The following is an 18,347-nucleotide window of genomic DNA, read 5'->3' as shown; positions in this document are numbered from 1 at the left end:
CGTGATTTTATGTATAGGAGCAGCAGACGAGAGCTCCTCTATCTTGGCGTCTCCTGCGTTGGCTTCATATTTTGAGCAGGTGGTTTGATGAGAGCACAAAGCAGGGCATCCACTGAAGATTTAGAACTGGCTTACCACTCCATTGCAGGCCAGGCTGCTGTGAATTTGTGACTTTCTGCTGATTTCTAACATTTTATCGTGCGTGTATTTGATGCATACGAGGTGTGGCAGAAAAGTAATGAGACTGATTTTTTATTTAGCTTTAGTTTTTCTTTTTTTCAAACATCAATGTTATCCCCTTCAAAGTAGTTCCCTTGGGCAGCTACACACCGATGGAGACGTTGTTCCCACTGTTGGTAGCAGCGCTGGAAGTCTTCAACCGGTATGGTCTTCAGCATGTCCGTTACACTCTTCTGGATGTTTTCTAAAGTCCCGAAATGATGTCCTTTGAGGACATTTTTCAGTCACGCGGACTGAGGTCAGGTGAATAAGGGGGCTGGGGAGCCACAGGAATGCCTTTTTTCGATTGTCCTTCTGCTCAATTGTGAGGTTTTTCGGCACCATTTTGGCACAGACCTTTCACATGTGCAAATGTTCAGTCAAAATTTGATGAACGGTAAATCTGTTCAAATTTAATTGTTCACTCAACATTCTTAATGTTAGACGACGGTCTGATCTCACAAGAGTGTTCACACGTCCGATGTTTTCATTGGTTTTCGAAGTTGAAGGCTTCCCTGAAAAACTTGAGCTCGGGATAAAGAATGTTCCCCATAAGCCTGTTTTAACTTTTCAAACGTCACACTTGCTGTTTAATGGCACAGCGTTGCTCCAAATTCCGCTGTTCCATTTTGCGTGACGCACAACCAAAAACACAACATCGCTAACAGCAGTCACAAAAATCACGTAGTTAACGGAAGGAGTTGAAACTCGCACTGAGCTATGGGAGGGTACTGATACACGGGCTCTATCAAGGACAACAGCGCAGCGTTGCCAGATCGCTTGCAGTGTTGCCAGTCTCGTTACTTTTCTGCCACACCTCGTATTAGTCCAAGTGGAAGTTGGGCAGTGCCATGCCCCCTTATGCTTTCCATTTTTGTGGAGTTACAGTTGGTACGAATTACAGGCAAATGTAATTGAGTCCAATTTCTTAACAGAATGATCTGTTGATGCTTATCGGGATCCCCTGGGATAAAAAGCGCAGCTTAGGGAGGGATGCGGATTTTGACAGGGTCTGTTCTAAATGCCACATTGAGCTGAAGGGTGGACTGTTGGTGAACATCTTGTCTTGATTTAATACGACGTACTTCTAAAATGTTATTGAAATAATAATAGTTCATTACGTTTACTGTATGTAGAGCTTTAAGGCACAGTGAGTGAGGAGCCACTTCAGCCACCAGTGATGTGCAGCAGCCGCCATCTTGTGGCAGGACATTTCACCACATGTTAGCTGTTTGGTGCTGAAGGGGTGAGAGAGAGTTAGCCAGTCGGAGACAGGGGGTGGATTAGGGGGCCAGAGTGACCAGGCCGTGGTGGACAATTTAGCCAGGACATCAAGATGCATTCTACTCTTTATGATGGATCTTTAATGACCACAGAGAGTGAGGACCTAAGGACGAGGCTGGAGCAATGGGTTCCACATTCAGACCACAGGGTAGGCCTCACCAGCAGAAACCCAAGCTTCTCCTGGTTGTTCTCCCATCAGAGTACCGGCCGGGCCTGAACAGGCTTAGCTTCAGGTGGACGACCTGCTCTCGTGCATGTGGTGCGGCTGCATTGGGCGAGATCTTTAGATTTATGTGTGATGCTTGTTTATCCTCAAATATTTAAACTGTTTTGAGATTGAGAACAAGCAGCTAACTCCCCGCATACGATGTGCCAGAGAGTTCACTGGGAAGTTTTTTCCTTTTTAATTCAGATTCATTTTGAAACTCGATCTTACACGTCTACATCTGATGATAGAGGTGATTGTGTGTCTGATATGCAGAGCATCGTGTCGTCTGGATGTGCTGACATTTTCTATGATCGTCCCCTTTGTCTGTGGTTTCTTCCGGTGGTGAATGACCAGTGGTTCAGCGGCTAACACAAAAAGCATTGGCGATAGTGGGCACCCTAGTCGAGTATCTCGTTCTCATCTGAAGTGTTCGTGTGGACTGAGGCTTCTCGACTGTGTGAAGTAGTTAACTCCACAAATCCAGCTTTCGATGTGCATAAATCCTGGGGGTATTCCAAGAAGAATGAATATTCCCTAAAAAAGGAAACCTTGAAACCACTTCCAGGTAACCGAGCAGGTGTGTCCTTTATCATGTCTTTCCAAACCTCCACCCTGTGGCACATCAAACCTCGGATACCTCACTTAAAATTGATTCTAATTGATGTTGTAGCCTGGGATTTTTATTTTTTATTTTTTTTTTTTTGGCCACCCCGTTGTCTATGACGAGTCTGCTGGGTAACGGTTTGCTCTCCACGCCCAGAGGCTCATCCAGCACATGGCCTTCTCATTCACAGTCTTGCTTTCATGCCCGCTGCCCATGTGGTCTTGATCTTGGTGACCGATGGCCCTTCAGTTCACTCTGCTGGTCCACTCTGGAGTCCCCTTGTTGTGTCGTAACAGACTGGTGCCCCTTCCTGGGCAGGACACTTGATTGGGTGATTTGTAAGCCAGCAGTCCTGTAAAGGGTATCCCTTATTTATTTATTTATTTTGAACCCTTTTCTCCTAATCCGTGCTTTGTTATCACTTTACCGGTGTCATCCTTTAAAGGTTGTTTAGTCACATTTGCCGTGTGACCCAGTTTTGCCCAGATGCGTCTTTTGTGGTTGTGGCTGCACACACTTCAGTTTTTGTTTCTCTGACTGCGTGATTTTTTTTTTTCTTTCTTATTTCATTTCTGAGATCTCAGTCAGCAGATCTGATCTGAGGAGCCTTGCAAGTAAGAATTTCCTTCTGCCACGGCAGTCAAATTGTGACGAGAGCAGGCCAGTCAGCCCTGTACACCTCATTTCCCTGAAATGACATCCCGTCAAGTCCGAGGGTCCCTGAAGTCCCCCTTTCCACCACACTGCTTGCTCTCTGTGGTTCTCTTTGTGCGCAGATTGAAACGAACTTTAAAATATTTCGTTTCCAGCTGTGTGCCCCGTGTCCTTGACGAACTCTTTCTCATTTTAAAGTCACCTTCTTGAACCACAGGGCTGATTCATTCCCTTCATCATTTAACCTCCTTAGCTTTGCAATTTATTCCAAAAAGACACATCAAAGCATTGCATTTTTTTAGTTGAAAAAATGACATTTTTATTAAATCTGAAAAGTATAATAAAGATACAAATAATAAAATGAAATGACACAACCATGATAGCTGTAGCTGCTGGTGAGTCAGGCAGACGTGTGCCATAAGAAGCCTCTCAGACCAGAAAGGTTTGTCTTAAAAGATTTATTGAGAATTCAAGCCAACAGTCCACTCAAGAATAGAGGAAAGTTCAAACACGCGTAGAATGAAAGGCAACAAAGAGAGGAGAAATGTTTCTATACTTGACTGGGCTTGTGAACGTCTGGCTGGGCACGTTAGGGCCTTACTGACGGAGCCTGATCTGTAATCGGAGGGACACGACGTAGTTAGAATGTTGTGGGGTCTGTGCCCTCGTGAACCTGCGGTCAACGGCTCTCACAGTAACCGATGTAATGATGCGAGTTGTTCTTCTTTGGGCTGCTCCCGTTAGCGGTTGCCACTGCAGATCATCTTTTTCCGTGTCTCCCTGTCCTCTGCATCTTGACGCCCAAACAATATGAAATCTCAAACGAGCCCTTTGTGTGGCGAGTCTTCAAGTACGGTGAAAGACGCAGTCCAGCGTCACAGTTGGCACAATAACTGCCGGTTTCTTTTCAGATTTTCTTTCCAGAGTTGCCAGTTTTTGAACGGCCCACTGCACAGGTACCACTTGCATTTATAATCAGTAAGATGTCTACCAATAGGACGCCCTGGATTGGTCTGCGATGTGCTGGGTCGACCGGCTCTCTTTAGCGGTGGGTGTGTGGCAGTGATTTGTTCTACAAGCTGGCATGAGATTCGGCTTTGTTTGTATAAGACGGATGTATTCCAAGTGCACTGTTGTTCCGTCTTTTTGTAGTTTCTTTTGGTGCCTCAGCATAACGGGATGGAAAGTCCATTCTTGATCCACTGGGTCTCCGTCACCCACGGCCCAGGGCTTTGTAACCGTCCAGTGACTGAAGCTGCCATTATAAATTTCTTTTTAAATTAAATTCTTTGCATTTCTATAGCACTCTTCTCACTACTCCAAGCGCTCAGCAATTGCAGGTCAAGAGCCTAGCAGAGCCGAGTCCCTTTTGGCATTTATGGGATTCGAAGGGCAGATCCTTAGCCTCAGAGCCACCACTCCGCCTATGTGCCATGCTAAGAAGACAAACCTCTTTCTTGTCCTTCCATTACAGCGCCAGTTGCCAAGCTACTTGCTGTAATTTGGCTCTGCCAACGTCTTCAGACGTGCCTTGACGGTTGAGACTGACTGCTCCATACGCGTCACTCGTTATTTGCAGTTTGATGTCAAGTAGCTCTGGCCAAGTATAAAAATCGTCCTTAGTTGCACCGTAACCTCGATGCAGCAGCACATCCGTCAAAGTCCACGCCATGCCGATCGTATTTCTGATCAAACGTTGTCCCTCTCGCTGTGTTCACAACTGAATTCCAAGTGGATTCACAAAGCTCGTAAAGCCTGAAGCCAAAGTTTGCTCTTTTTGACGCGATGTGCTGCATCCATGACAGTCTGCCCTTCTAAGCCGTGAGACTTTCATCGATGCGGACATCGCGGCCCGGAGTGTTAAACGCTCCTTACAGCTGACCGCACTCGCCTGGTATGTTTCACGGGTTGTCTTGAGTATTCCCATCAAAGTCTTCAGATATTCCACGACTGGTGAACACCTGCACTCGGACAGCGTTTCTCCAAAGAGCGGTGCCACTGACGGCGCTTAACACAAGACGCCTCTGTACGGTGGTCCGAGTGGCACGCGGGACTAACACTCTGAGGACGAGCCCGAGTGACACTTCACTCCGGCCACCTGCTTAAGCGGAGAAGGTTCATCTCTATGGAGTGCAGTTGCACACTCGGACGTACCGCGATATTTATAAGCGAGTCAGTAAGCTGCGTAAGCGGCACACATTTAAAGAAACGTCAACGGATTATTACGGCACTCGGTGTCATCGTTTTCTTTCATTTTAGATGACGATGTGACTTTTCTGAGGTGCTCTTTTAATGCCAGCGCTGTTTATTTCCAGATGCCTCTTTGACTGACTGACTGACTGGTGACAAACCCATCCTGCAGTCAGGCAAAGACCGTCTGCATTTGCATTTATTTTGTCCAAAGCGACTTACAAATGAGGTAAACACGATTGAGTAACGTGAGGTGAGGCCTGTTTGTATAGCAGGACAGGTAGCACAAGTCGAGTGCCGCAAGCGAAACGAGGGTCTGACTAATAGATTACAATCGATTAAACAATTCAACTTGACAAATTATAAAACATCAAGGTGGCACAGTGGGCACCACTGCTGCCTCGCAGTTAGGAGACCCATCTGGGTTCGCTTCCCTGGTCCTCCCTGCGTGGGTTTCTTCCCACAGACCAAAGACATGCTGGTTAGGTGCATTGGTGCTCCTAAATTGTCCCTAGTGTGTGTGTGTGTGTGTGTGTGTGTGTGTGTGCCCTGCGGTGGGCTGGCGCCCCACCAGGGTTTGTTTCCTGCCTTGTGCCCTGCGTTGGCTGGGATTGGCTCCAGCAGACCCCCATGACCCTGTAGTTAGGACAGAGCGGGTTGGATAATGGACTGATGGATAAAGCCTCACAGAGCAAGTTGGGTTTGCTTTCTTCAGTTTGACCTCCCGGCCGAAGCTCTTCCTGTTAGTTAACCCTTTGAAGGCCCTTGGCGCTGCTTTACTTGCCTCTCAGCTGGTGAGCATGCAGTGGCGCTTAACATTGGGACGTTTAGTCTGGCTGGGAATCGCAGGATGCTACTTTGAGATGAGCTGACCATGTGCTGGAGACACACAAACGCTCTTAAATGTCGAGAAGGAAGTCGTTAGTAGTTTGACTGGCCGAGCAGCGAGTCCACACAGAAAATGGCTTTTAGGAGGCACACGTTAAAGCAGAATGCCCGAGGCTGGCCGGGAATTCCAGGTGGCCTTTTGTGTGGACGTGGCGTTTGATGAGCACCCCTCTCAGGCCACCAGTCTGCTATTCGGGCCTAAATGCTTAAGTGACAGAAAGTGACCCGTTAGAGGGGGACAAGGAGGAGCATTCAAGGCAACAGATGGGACGAGTAAACAGTAGGGGGACGTTCAGGCAGAATCGGGGGGGGAGTGACGGTGTGAAGGGACCACAGACACGGCGGCCGTTTAAGGTGGGGGACAGTGTGACGCTGGCAGTGGCATCTCCTGACCATTATAGCAGTGCAAAAAAAATCAAATCTCAGGCTGCGCTCACTGCTTTGGCGTTTTTGGAGGGGCTTTCATCATTTCTTGTGAGTTGGAATTCGGTGATTCTAAAGATCGACAACAAATGATTAAGAAATAGAAAGAAGATCAGCCGTCGAGAGAAGAGGCCGCCTTGTGACGTGAAGAGCCGCCCGGCTGTCCCCTTGTCAAGTCTGAGCCAAAACCAAACGATGACGACGTCATTCGGAGTATTTGGGTGACTTTTGTTTTTATTCCCCTCACAATTGGACTCCTTTTTTGTGTATTGTGTCCGGCTCTTTTAATCTTGTCCTGCTTGTCGGGGGTCCGCAGTCAGTGCAGTTGCTCTTCTCTGGACTCTCTCTGGTGTTTTGTCGTCTTTTTCTGTATTGATTCCCGTTTTAAAGTGGGGGCGCGGTTTTTTTTGTTTTTTTTTTTGGACTACCCTCTTCCATCAGACACTTTGGTGTGACAATGACTATGCGCAGTACTCCAGGGGAGGCCCACCCGTGACTTCCTACCTTCAGACCCCTCATTTCGGTCACCTCTTGATCTCTGATCACCTAATGGTTTGACTCCTTCAGCTCGGACCCCTCACTCGTTCGATGGCTCATTGAAAAGCCCCCTCATGTCCTCGAGTTCACTGCACACACCCAGCTGTGGATCGCTCTTAAGACCCCGTCATATCACAACAGTGTGGACGAGATCAGGTCGTTCAGCCCACCAAAGCCCGCCAGTCCTGTCCATTTGACTCCTCCAGAATGACATTGTTGAGTTCTGAAAGTCCCTGAAGTCCCTCTTGGTCACTTATTCTACGTCTCTGTGTTTCTGTGACTCGCCCATTCCGGAGATTTCCAGGCATAACTGCATTTCATAATCTTAGTAGTCGGTGGCACCGACTGGTGACCTCCAGCTGTGAAACGACGGAGGGGTGTCCGTCTGTCTGTCTGTCTGTCTGTCTGTCTGTGTGAGCCGACAACCAATGAGCATTCAGTTGTGATTGGCTATCGGATAAAGGGGCTTCCTCACAACACTCTGGACATGTGAAGCTGCTGGAAGGCTGTCCTTGTCACCCCCTGTGACAGAGTCGTGTAATCTGGTGACGAGCTCAGCAAGTCCAGCTGTCACGTTTGACGTCCCCTCACACTAGAAGTCGTGAGATGTGCTGCTGTTGGCTTTTGTCAAATACTCCACTCCACGTGCCATTAAACTGATGTGCTGCGTTTAGGGACATTCGCAGTTTAGGAAAAGAAGGCTTTGGCTCCAGTCTGGTCTGACCAGATAAGATGGCCAACTGGGGGTCTGTGGATGTGATTGGTTTGTCTTCGCTGGCCGAGTTTATCCAGTGTGGCTGTCGGAGGCGAGGTGGGAGTAGTTCTCCTTCACCCTGATTGGCTGCCTCCATTTGTAGTTGTCTGCATTGTCTGTCGGTCTGTCTGTCTGTTCTAGAATGTTCTCTGTTCCCGATTCTGCTTTATCCGCTGTCTTTGTCGCTGCCATTCCCTCTCTTGAGCTCCCTCCTTGTATGCCGGTGGGCCGAGGGGCGGGCTGAGCATCCACACACACACACACACACACACACACACACTAACATTTACTGTATTTATGTAACACATTTTCATACAAAAAAATATAGCTCAAAGTGCTTTACATAATGAAGAATAGTCAACATTAATTAACATGGAATAAGAGTAAGGTGGTCCGATGGCCAGGGGGTACAGAAAAAACAAAAAAGACTCCAGACGACTGGAGAAAAAAATAAAAGCTGCAGGGGGTCTGAGGTCATGAGACCACCCAGTCCCCTCTGGACATTCTACCTCAGATAAGTGAAACAGTCCTCTTTGGATTTAGGGTTATTTTGGAAGGACTTGGTGATGGTGGTCACGTAGACTTCTGGCTTTTAATCCAACAATGTAGGACATCTTGAAGCTTTGAGTAGGTGGTGATGGTGCAGACCGCAGGAAAAAGAAACAGAAGAGAGAGTTGGGGTCAGTACGGATTATAGAGCCACCATGAACAGTTATTGTGAAGAATTGAACATACAGAGTATCAGAATTAGATGAAGGTGAAGTTATGAGAAGGCCATGTTAAAGTAATGTGTGGTCAGCAGTGTTTTAAAGTGCTCTACTGTATCAGCCTGGCGAATTCCTACTGGCAGGCTATTCCAGATTTGAGGTGCATAACAGCAGAAGGCCGCCTGCCCGCCTCACCACTTCATTTAGGTTTAGCTCTTGGAATTCTAAGGAGGCACTCATTTGAGGATCTAAGGTTACGATTTGAAATATAACGTGTCAGACATTCCGATATATAAGATGGAGCAGATTATTTAAGGCTTTATAAACCATAAGCAGAATTTTAAAGTCAATTCTGAATGACACAGGTGACCAGTGTAGTGACATTAAAACTGGAGAAATGTGTTCGGATTTTCTTTTCCTAGTTAGTATTCTAGCAGCTCCATTCTGCACTCGTTGTCACTGATTTATGTCTTTTTTGGGTAGTCCTGAGAGGAGTGCGTTACAGTAATCTAGTCGACTGAAAACAAACGCGTGAACTAATTTCTCAGCATCTTTCAGTGATATAAGAGGTCTAACTTTACTTATGTTTCTTAAGTGAAAAAATGCTGTCCTAATGATCTGATTAATATGTGATTTAAAATTCAGATTACAGTCAACAGTCACCCCTAAGCTTTTTACCTCCGTCTTGACTTTTAATCCTAATGTATCCAGTTTATTTCTGATAACCTCATTGTATCCATTATTGCTGATCACTAAGATTTCAGTTTTCTCTTTATTTAACTTGAGAAAGTTACTATTCATCCATTCAGAAATACCAGTCAGACATTGTGTTAGTGAATCAAGTGAATCGGGGTCATCAGGTGCTACTGATAAGTACAGCTGTGTGTCATCAGCATAGCTGTGGTAGCTCACGTTGTAACCTGAGATAATCTGACCTAACAGAGGCATGTAAATCGAAAAGAGCAGCGGACCAGGATAGAGCCTTGTGGACCACCATATCGGATATCAGGGGTCTTTGAAGTATGATTACCACAATTCACAATGTTCTCCCTGCCAGGTAGGATTCAAACCAATTTAAGACCCTGCCAGAGAGGCCCACCCATTGACTAAGGCGATTTCTAAGAATGTTGTGATCAATGGTGTCAAATGCAGCACTCAGATCTAAGGAGGATGAGAACAGATAAATGGCCTCTGTCTGCATTCACCCGCAAGTCATTTACTACTTTAACGAGTGCAGTTTCTGTGCTGTGATTTGTTCTAAAACCCGACTGAAATTTATCAAGAATAGCAGGTTTATTGAGGTGGTCATTTAACTGCATAATGACGGCCTTCTCCATAATTTTAATTAAGAAAGGCAGGTTAGAAACGGAGGTAAAATTATCAAGAGCCGAGGGGTCGAGATTAGGGGTTTAACTACAGCAGTCTTAAGACAGTCTGGGAAGACCCCCGTATCTAATGACGAGTTTACAATGTCAAGAATATTATCAATTAGCACGCCTGATACTTCTTTGTAAAGACCTGTTGGTTTTGGGTCAAGGACGCAGGTGGAGGGTCTCCGTTGAGAAATTATTTTTTGTAAATCTATCCTAGTGAAAGAGTTGAATTTGTTTATAACAGAGTACTGGGGTTTAGGAGGGTCCGCAGTGTTGTGAGATGTATTATGTTATTTCTAATATCATTAATTGTTTGATTGAAGAATACAGCGATAGCCTCACAGGTCTTACTGGATGTACTTTGGAGGCTTTAGTTTGAGTTACCTGGTTTAGCAGACGATCACTCGTAGAGAATCAGACTCTGGGATTCCTAGCATTGTTATTTATAATCTGAGAGAAATTACACACACACATGTGATTGGCTGCTGGGACACTGAAGTGAAGGCCATTGCTTGGCCCACTCCTCCCTCTACTTGGGGTTTGGGGGTCATCATGGCCGAGGGGCTAAAAATGAACACGAGGTTTGTGAATGTCCGTTCAGAGGGCGACTCGCCGGCCACACAAAGTAATCAGAACAGCAGGAAGCTCATCCCCTCAGAGCGGCTTCTTTATATAGCGCCTTCAGCGTCGGGCACTGTGCCACAGCCCCCTTGTCAGCCCCTGTTTTTGTCCCCTCACAGGTGTCGGACACCCGCGGCTACCTGGTGGCCACCCTGCTGCTCGCTCTGTGCCTCGGTCTGCTGCTTTGCCTCCAGTGCTGCCGGAATTGTCCCGCGGGTCACGAGAAGTCTGGGTCCATCATCCCCAAGAGTAATCACTACCCAAGCCCCAAGAGGTAGGTGGCAGTGCCAGCGGTCCTGGACCCCGTAAAGTGCTGTGGCGTGCCGTTTTGACCCGCTTGTGCCCTCTCTGCAGGTGTTTCTCTTCTTACGATGACATGAGCCTCCGGCGCAGGACATCCTACCCCCTGGTCAAATCGAGAAGTGTAGAAATGGCGAGTGAAGGTAGTGTGTGGTGTGCCAGGGTGCCCCCCGCAGGCCGCTCGCTCTCGTGCACCCCTTGTAACACGTCCTCCCTCTCTGTCTCCCTCTAGTGGGTCCTGACGACCTCTTCATCGTGGAGCCCTTGAGGTTTTCTCCAGAAACCAAGAAGGTATGGTGGTGTCCAGCAGGTGGCAGCAGCGCTCCTCTGCGCGCTCGTGTCGTCCTCTCACGTCGTTTTCTTTCTTTCTTTCTTTCTCTTCTTAGAAGAAGCGTTGCAAAGGCAAAGGGGACAAAGTGGAGACGCTCAAGCCATGCATTCCGGCCCTGCCAGCTGCCAACGGAGGGCACAAGTGCAACGGCCTGCTTGCCCACTCGCAGACGACGTTCTTGCCCTCGGGAGAGATGTGCACCTCCTCTTACAAGGGACCCCCGTCGGAGGGCAGCTCGGAGGGCTCCTCTCATTCGGATGAGTCCTACTTCTGTGGCATTGCCACTTGCACGCGCCTCTGCAACGGACAGCTGCCCGCTCGGGCCAAAGTGGACAAAAGGACCTCCTTCAAAGCGCGGCGCTCCAAAGCCCCCAGCCAGGGCAAGTACATTGGTGACCTGGTGCAGGCCAAAGGAGAGTCCATCGTCAGCCTGCAGGAGATTGGCGTGGGCACGTTTGGCGTCACGGCACTTTCTGGGCACGTCTGAGTATTGGGGACCATGTGGTGACTTGTCTGAAGGAAGCCACGCCGGCGGCGGGCACTTTTTTTTTGTTCTTTTATGTCCTCATTGGGTTCAAGGACCAAGTGGGGGTATCACCGGGCCGAGGAGGTAACCCCCCAACCCCCCCACGATAGCAGGCTTGTCGGCTGGGTGTAATTTATCTTGGGTATCTGTGTGTGTGTGTGTGTGTGCGCGCGTGTGTGCGCGTGCGGTGTGTGTGTGTGCGCGCGTGCGCGTGCTTGTGACTCGAGTGAGACGTTAGCGTTCAGGTGTGTAGCGCCGTTAGAAACTGTGAATTTCTCAATAAAACACTACGGGATTTGCCGGGCGGCCTCCTCGCCTCTCGTCTGTGTCCTCGATGTCGCGGACCCCTGCGACAGCAGCGCTGCGGTTTGCTCATCTCTGCTGCCAGCTGCCAGCTTCACATGAGGGTGACGAGCCGCCACAGCGTGTGATGTGGGCCCGGCAGAGTGACGAGGAAGGAGCGGTGAGACCTCAGGCGAGCAGCCGGAAGCCGGTGGGCGGTGGGCTCCCTGCACAAGTTTCCAGCTGAGCCTCGCACACGTGTGACTCATCAGCCCGCTCGGCAGGCACTTTGTTTTTCCAGCTAAGCACCCAAAGCACCCTGGTAGCGTTCCTCGATACCCGCCGACCGCGGGCGGAAAAGCTGAGCACGAGAGAGAGAGAGAGCGAGCGCTCCGCGCGGCCTTCCAGGATTTGACGGGTGGAGCGCCGGGCGACGTGCTGGTGGAAGGCAGGTGGGCATACCTTGGCACCGCTGCTGGCTTCAAGTCTGGTCGTAGTTGTGGTACCAGTCCCCAGCGGGCATCTCTTTAGGAGTCGTGTCCACACACCCGCGTTGTCTGCAACCGAAGCTGGCATCTTTGGGGGCAGCTCATGCTGACTGGCACAACTGGGGCTCGTGACCTGTCCAGTCGAATGATCCTGCAAGATCTGGGGTTGAAATGCTGCACTGGTTGTGGCACAGACTGAACCTTTCAAGTGTTCTTTCTCCCAGAAGGGTGCTATATGCCATGCCAGGCCCTGCTGTTGACTGGCTACGCAGGACTTGTTTGAACACTGTGCCATCCTTCCCTCCTGTTCTACCAAGTAGCTGCTGCTGTCTGGTCACTTGGGTCTGCTGTGAGTGTCAACACTTCTACCCGAAGGTGCCCGTCCTCTGTTCTTGCGTGGCAAAGGACGTTGGTCCTTAAGTGGGGGGGGGCACCTCTTCAGGATTTCTCACACCAGGACATCTGCCCACTTTCCTATTGCTGTCCATCATCTGCCTTCTCACAATCTACTCCTGCCCGCTGTTAATGTTTGGTCACTGGGATCTGGTGAGTCACGAGTTGAAGTTGGCACCACAGGGGGTGCCCATTCTGCCATTCCTATTGGTTTGGTCCTTTCTAAACTCAGCCCAGCTGGCAAATCAAGATTTGGCCATTTTCATAAAGTGACCTGTCCACTTGAGTGGTCCTACAGGGTCTTGAGTTCAATGCTGGCCACCCAGTTGATGTGACACAGGAGGTGTCCCTGCCGCCCCTACTATGAGCTTGTGCGAGGAGACTTCTAGAAAGGCACTATATTACAGGGCAGGCTCTGCAGCAGTGCCAGTCTTGGGGCAGAACTCAAATGGCTTTAAGTGCCCAAGTGGGAGCCAACCTCAGAACTCCCTTCCTACTTTTGCCTTGATGCCCCTTAAGCCTCTCATTGCGTTTGTGGTGTTTGTCCCAAATCAGCAGGCCTGCCTGCTGCCCACCAAGAGGGATTCTAACAGGGGGCAGCCAGTACCACCTTCAGCTTAATCCATGTGCCCAGAAGCCTATGTGGTGTGGTCGCCCGCTTTGCTCCTCAGGACTCCACAGAACGAGACAAGTACAGCGCCATTTGTGTGTGTGCGCAGTGGAAAGGGCAGATGGACGAGATAACAGGATGAATCAGAGGTACCACTGCCTGTGCCCATTGTGGGGGAGGGGTGGGCGACTGTGTGATAATGGCACTTTTGACAACGCCAGCACAAGATGGACAAAGAGATAAGGGGGCACTTACCTCTGGGGGGGAAGCAAAGGACACATCAGGCACCTGGCGTTTTAGAAAGTGGCAAGATGGCACCCAAATGTTTAAAGAGAGAAAGGGGCCTGATGGCAGCAAGGGGCATATCGACTCCAAGGGGCTGGCAGGCAGGGCACTCAAATGGCACATCACTCTAGGGGACTGTCTCCTCAGTCATGACAATGGCAGGGATGGAGGGCATTAAACACAAAATGTGGGAGTTACGGGCATGAGAAAAGAGTGCCAAGGGGAAGAGGGGCAAATGGTGATGTGGAGGTCCAAAGGCTGCATGTGGGGTGACATCTAGAAAGTGTCTTTCATAATACTCACCCATGTAGAAGGGCAGCAACAGATGGCATAGCCTTCATTTGCCAGGAGCTCTTCAGCCCCCTTAGGGACCTCCAAATCATTCCACCCCACTTGACTTGTTATCCACACTCAAAGCTGTCATGGTCAGCCCACCGGAGCATGGGGTCAGAAAGCACCAGTTTACCCAGTTAAGCTGACAGTGGGCTTCAGGCTCCTAACTGCCCATGGGACAGTGGCATGTTACCCAGCGGGCACTCACGTTCTGTCTTCAGCCAGACTAAGCTTGGCTCTCCGCGAGTTCACAGCCTGCCTCCCCATGAGAGGATGTGACAGGGACAGTGCCCTGAGAGTTCCTGTTGGGGTCAACTGCAGCAGAGCCCCTCAGAGGGGTCCGCTGCGGCGCTCAGCCTTTCTCTTTACTGCCCTTTCTCTGTTGATTGCATTTTGCCCCGGTGGCACAGCATTTCTGGGACTTGAGTTCACCTCTGGCTCAGCCAGCACCTGCTGTTTGTCACATTCCATAGAAGTGCCCGTTAGCTTAATTGGTGCCACATTTATGCATTACTGTGGTGGCGCAGTAATTAGTGCTGCTGCCATCTGGGGTCACGTTTATCGATGTATTTATCTATTTGGTTGATTTAGTGGCGTGCCACTCATCCTTATTTTACCAGCTGGTACACAGGCAGGTGAAGTAACTCACTCAGGGTCACACACTGCCGTCAGGAATGGGATTTGAAGCCCAAAGCCTTACCAGTGTGCCACACTGCCTACCAAGTTTTTTTACTATTAACAACAGAACCCAAAGAAAGTCATAAGTGACAACCTCCATGTGGCATGTCACATCCTTTTGGTCGTTTCTTCTGGACTCTCCTTAAGTAACTGAGCCTCCTCTTTCTGAGATGCCCTGAAGACCACCCATGATGTGTTCTGCTAAGGTGTCCCCTTCCATTTCGCTGAGTTGCCCTCGGGGTCTTCAGTAGTGACGCTCCCTGACCCCGCGTGGCTCCCTAACCGAGGTCATGTGCAGGTCCCCACGGTGCGTCACTTCCCCGACCCCCAGCAGCAGCCCTCTGCCACTTTGGCTTCCCGCGCGCGGCCTGAAACTGCGCGACTCTTTCTTGTAAGCCGCCTGCGATGACGAATTTTGAAGCTTGTCGGTCAGAGGAAATGCTGATGTCGCAGAGCCGCGGTGGCGGGGGTGGTAGGGGGATTGGGTGTGGGTATCGGGGGGGAGGCTATGGTCACCTCCTGAGGCTCAGCGGCTTTTCCCTCCCCGAAAGCGACATTTGCCGTTCAGGTGCTTGTGCTGTTATATAGCGCCTTGTCACAGACTAGCGGGCGGGCGCACAAAGCCGCCTCAGACGGCCTTAATGAAACACACGCCCCTTAAAGGAAAGGACAGAACGGGGGTCGTCTAGTCGTTCCAAAGTGTGCCGCTGCGCGTGACTGTGAGCCCCCTGAGAGCTGCATGGGCCGGTATGTGTGTGGATGCGCAGCGCGTGGATTTGCGCTTGTGTGCGCGCGCCGGACACTGGTGTGTGCCGGACAGCCCGCGGGTCGCCTCTGTGCGCGCACTCCGCTTTGAACCCTCGTGAGCGCGCGCTCTCTTATGGTTTTAACCCGCACTGGTTACAAAGGGTGCCTGAGAAACTGGTTATAGCTGGTAAGGGCGAGCCGTCCAATCAGAAGGTGCGAGGTCAGGTGGGTGGAGCCTGTGACCTGCAAGATCAGCGATGCCTGCCGCGCTCGCAGTCAGTCAGTCACCTGAGGTCGTGAGAGGGGCAGCAACATCACAGAGCAGCAAATGGCAGACCCCCCGAGGAGACCCCCCAGGAGGACACAACCCATTCCAGCTTACGGCTACCCACAGGTGTTCCTTGTGGACCAAGGGCTCCCTGAAGAATCATCGCTGGACCGTGGCCCCATACCCACATGGTCAGTGCTGCCACCCCCTGCGAAGCACCACAAGAGAAGCGGCTGCGCGGGGTGGTGGCCTCTGCTGGCCCTCATCCAGATCGTCACGCTGCTCGCATTGGGCGCCGGTGCCTACTACATCTACTGGCTGCGCCACGAGCTGCTTGAGGTGAGTACCGAGGAGTTGGACCCTGGGGTGGTCATGCGTGCCGTGCCACTGGCGCTGTGATGGCCCTCACCTGTCAGCACAGATGTGGTTTGAGACCATCGGAAACAGGATGTGTGCTCAGAACGCGCCCCTTTGTACTTGCAGATGAGAAGCACCGCCGCTGCCGCCGCCGAGAAGACGCCTGTGCAGTACAAGCACATCGGTGAGTGAGCGTCCCGTTGGTCACCCTGCGCTGGGGGCCATGCATCTGCTGACCCTGGGCCCGGCGGTCTGCTCGCTGACCCTCACCTGGTGCTCTGCTTCTGCCTGCTGGCCCCAAGCTGCGGCTGCCATTCTGCTGTCTCGTCTCCTTAACTCAGAGATGGCGCTTTCTGCCTGCTGACCCCGGGATTGTCCGGTGCTTCCTGTCCTTGTGGACCCCAAGCTTGACCCCTCTGCCTTTACCTTAGTGCTTCCTTTTGACGCGCCTTCAACCTCAGATTTTCTCTCTGGTGCCCTCCTGTCTTGCTGCCCACTGGTGCCCTCCTGCTGCCCACTGGCCCCATGTCTGGCTCTCCTTTTGCTCTGGATTGACTGTCCACTGACCCTCACACCCCAACTTCCTACAGGACTTCCAGAGCCCACCGCAGAGAAAACCGAGAAGAGCAAGACAGCCCATCTGACAGGTGAGTGTGGGTGACCGTGCGGGGTCTCCGGCTGCGGTGGTCATTCCTGGCGCCGAGGTGTGTGACGCGCTCGCTCTCTCTTGCAGTGAAGAACATCACGGTGGGCTCACGAATGCTGGTCTGGGAGAGCGCGGCCCGAGGGGCCTTCACCGAGGGGGTCGAGTACCGGGACCACAGCCTGCTCATCAACGAGACGGCCCACTACTTCGTCTACTCCAGCGTCTTCTTCCGCAGCCAGGGCTGCCCCGGGCCCAAGCCGGTGGAGCACTCGGTTTACCGGAAGACCCTGCGCTCCGTCGAGCCCCGCCTACTCCTGCAGTCCCGCAAGCTGAGCCAGTGCGTCGGGGGCAGCAGGTGGTACAGCAACAGCTACCTGGGGGCCGTCGTCAAGCTGGACCGGATGGACAGGGTCTATGTGCACGTGTCGGACCCCGCACTGGTCAGCCTGGAGCCCGCCACCACCTACTTTGGACTGTACAAGGTGTGAGGCGCCAGTAGGACCGGGTGCAGAAGATGAGGGCTCACTGGCACCGGGTTGGGTGCTGGCACTTTGGGCATCAAGCTGGCTCTTGAGGCCGGGGGTAGGGGTGGGGGGCTGTTAGGAATGACCCCTGCCCCCTCAATATGTGTAGCGGGTTCAAATGTGCAATAAACAAGTGTTATTTATGGAGGTCTATTTAAATAAAGTCCTGCTGGTGATGGCATCGGGGCTCCTGGGCATGTTCTGTGACCGCCGGCGAGTGCACTCCGGTCTCACTCCGCGTGCACGTCTTAGCGTGATGTCCTCACCCCCCCGTTATCTCTCGTTTTTCACACCATGTCATCTCACTCCACTGCGCCATAACCTGATGGCACCCTGCTGCCTCTCTTTGGTGGCACAACATGTCTTCTCCTCCCTCTCTTTACGGTCTTAGACCCTCGCTGGCTCCCATGGGGTCACACTCTGCTGTCGGTGTCACTCCATTTGTGCCACACTTTGAGGCCTCACCATTCTTGCCCTGCTGCCTTTCTTCGGGGTCACATCCCACTCTTAATGACGCCAGACCCTTGCTGCCACCGAGTCACTTTACTGTCACACCCCATTTTGCTGCCTCTCCGTCTCACTTGACAGGTCACTCTGTGTCTTACTTAGGGTCTTCCTCCGCTATCCCCTCACTGTACAAACCCCACCTCACTTTGGGGTCTTAACTCGCAGTGTCCCCCCCTCACTCCACACTCTCACTCTTGTCTTTTTGCCAAGCCCCACTAAATTTTCAAATGGCCACTCAGCCTGTCCTCCTGGAACCCCCTGCAACGACCCTGGCCAGGCTGGCAGTGCCCGTCTTCTCCAGGTAATTGGACAACCTGCCTCGGCACTCTGCTGCTGACCACTCGCATGATAAGACATTAGGCAAAGCATTGGCACCTGAGGGTGGCCATCATGGGGTCTCTGAAATACTTTGATGCGCTGAAAACATCCAGTCAGGGGGGTGTGACCGCAGGTCATCAAATCAAATGACATGTGACACAAACAGACTGCAGAAATCAACTGGGATCTGAAGCCAACGGGGCGGAGTCTGAGATCCAGGTCACGCCCCATAGGCCTGAGGCCTCCCTTCAATGAATTCACATGGCCACACCCCTCAGGACAAGCACTGGCC

General features: G+C 51.2%; 2 protein-coding genes across 4 annotated transcripts in view; both read left to right on the top strand.

Moving 5' to 3' along the window:
* The window catches only part of suco (SUN domain containing ossification factor), a 41,246-nt gene extending 29,319 nt beyond the window's left edge, over nucleotides 1-11,927 (top strand). For all 3 annotated transcript variants that reach the window (XM_039736001.1, XM_039736002.1, XM_039736000.1), the window contains 4 exons: nucleotides 10,582-10,736; nucleotides 10,817-10,905; nucleotides 10,995-11,053; nucleotides 11,149-11,927. In XM_039736001.1, the coding sequence (XP_039591935.1) occupies nucleotides 10,582-10,736; nucleotides 10,817-10,905; nucleotides 10,995-11,053; nucleotides 11,149-11,580 (735 nt within the window). In that variant the 3' untranslated portion in view covers nucleotides 11,581-11,927. The remainder of the gene's footprint in view (nucleotides 1-10,581; nucleotides 10,737-10,816; nucleotides 10,906-10,994; nucleotides 11,054-11,148) is intronic.
* Nucleotides 11,928-15,205: 3,278 nt separating this feature from the next.
* faslg (Fas ligand (TNF superfamily, member 6)) lies at nucleotides 15,206-17,971 on the top strand. Its single transcript, XM_039734999.1, has 4 exons — nucleotides 15,206-16,042; nucleotides 16,187-16,244; nucleotides 16,651-16,707; nucleotides 16,794-17,971. Exons 1-4 carry the CDS (start codon nucleotides 15,764-15,766, stop codon nucleotides 17,192-17,194), a joined length of 795 nt encoding a protein of 264 aa, XP_039590933.1. The 5' UTR covers nucleotides 15,206-15,763; the 3' UTR covers nucleotides 17,195-17,971.
* Nucleotides 17,972-18,347: the final 376 nt, after the last annotated feature.

The sequence above is a fragment of the Polypterus senegalus genome, chromosome 14 (genome assembly GCF_016835505.1).
Source record: "Polypterus senegalus isolate Bchr_013 chromosome 14, ASM1683550v1, whole genome shotgun sequence".
Classification (NCBI taxonomy): Eukaryota; Metazoa; Chordata; class Cladistia; order Polypteriformes; family Polypteridae; genus Polypterus; species Polypterus senegalus.
Note: the sequence above shows the minus strand (reverse complement) of the source record. Positions and strands in the feature narration are given on the sequence as shown.

Coding starts and splice junctions, on each gene's coding strand:
- faslg (XM_039734999.1), top strand. CDS start 15,764: ATGGCAGACCCCCCGAGGAGACCCCCCAGGAGGACACAACCCATTCCA. Junction 16,043..16,186: donor TGCGCCACGAGCTGCTTGAG/GTGAGTACCGAG, acceptor TTGTACTTGCAG/ATGAGAAGCACCGCCGCTGC. Junction 16,245..16,650: donor TGTGCAGTACAAGCACATCG/GTGAGTGAGCGT, acceptor AACTTCCTACAG/GACTTCCAGAGCCCACCGCA.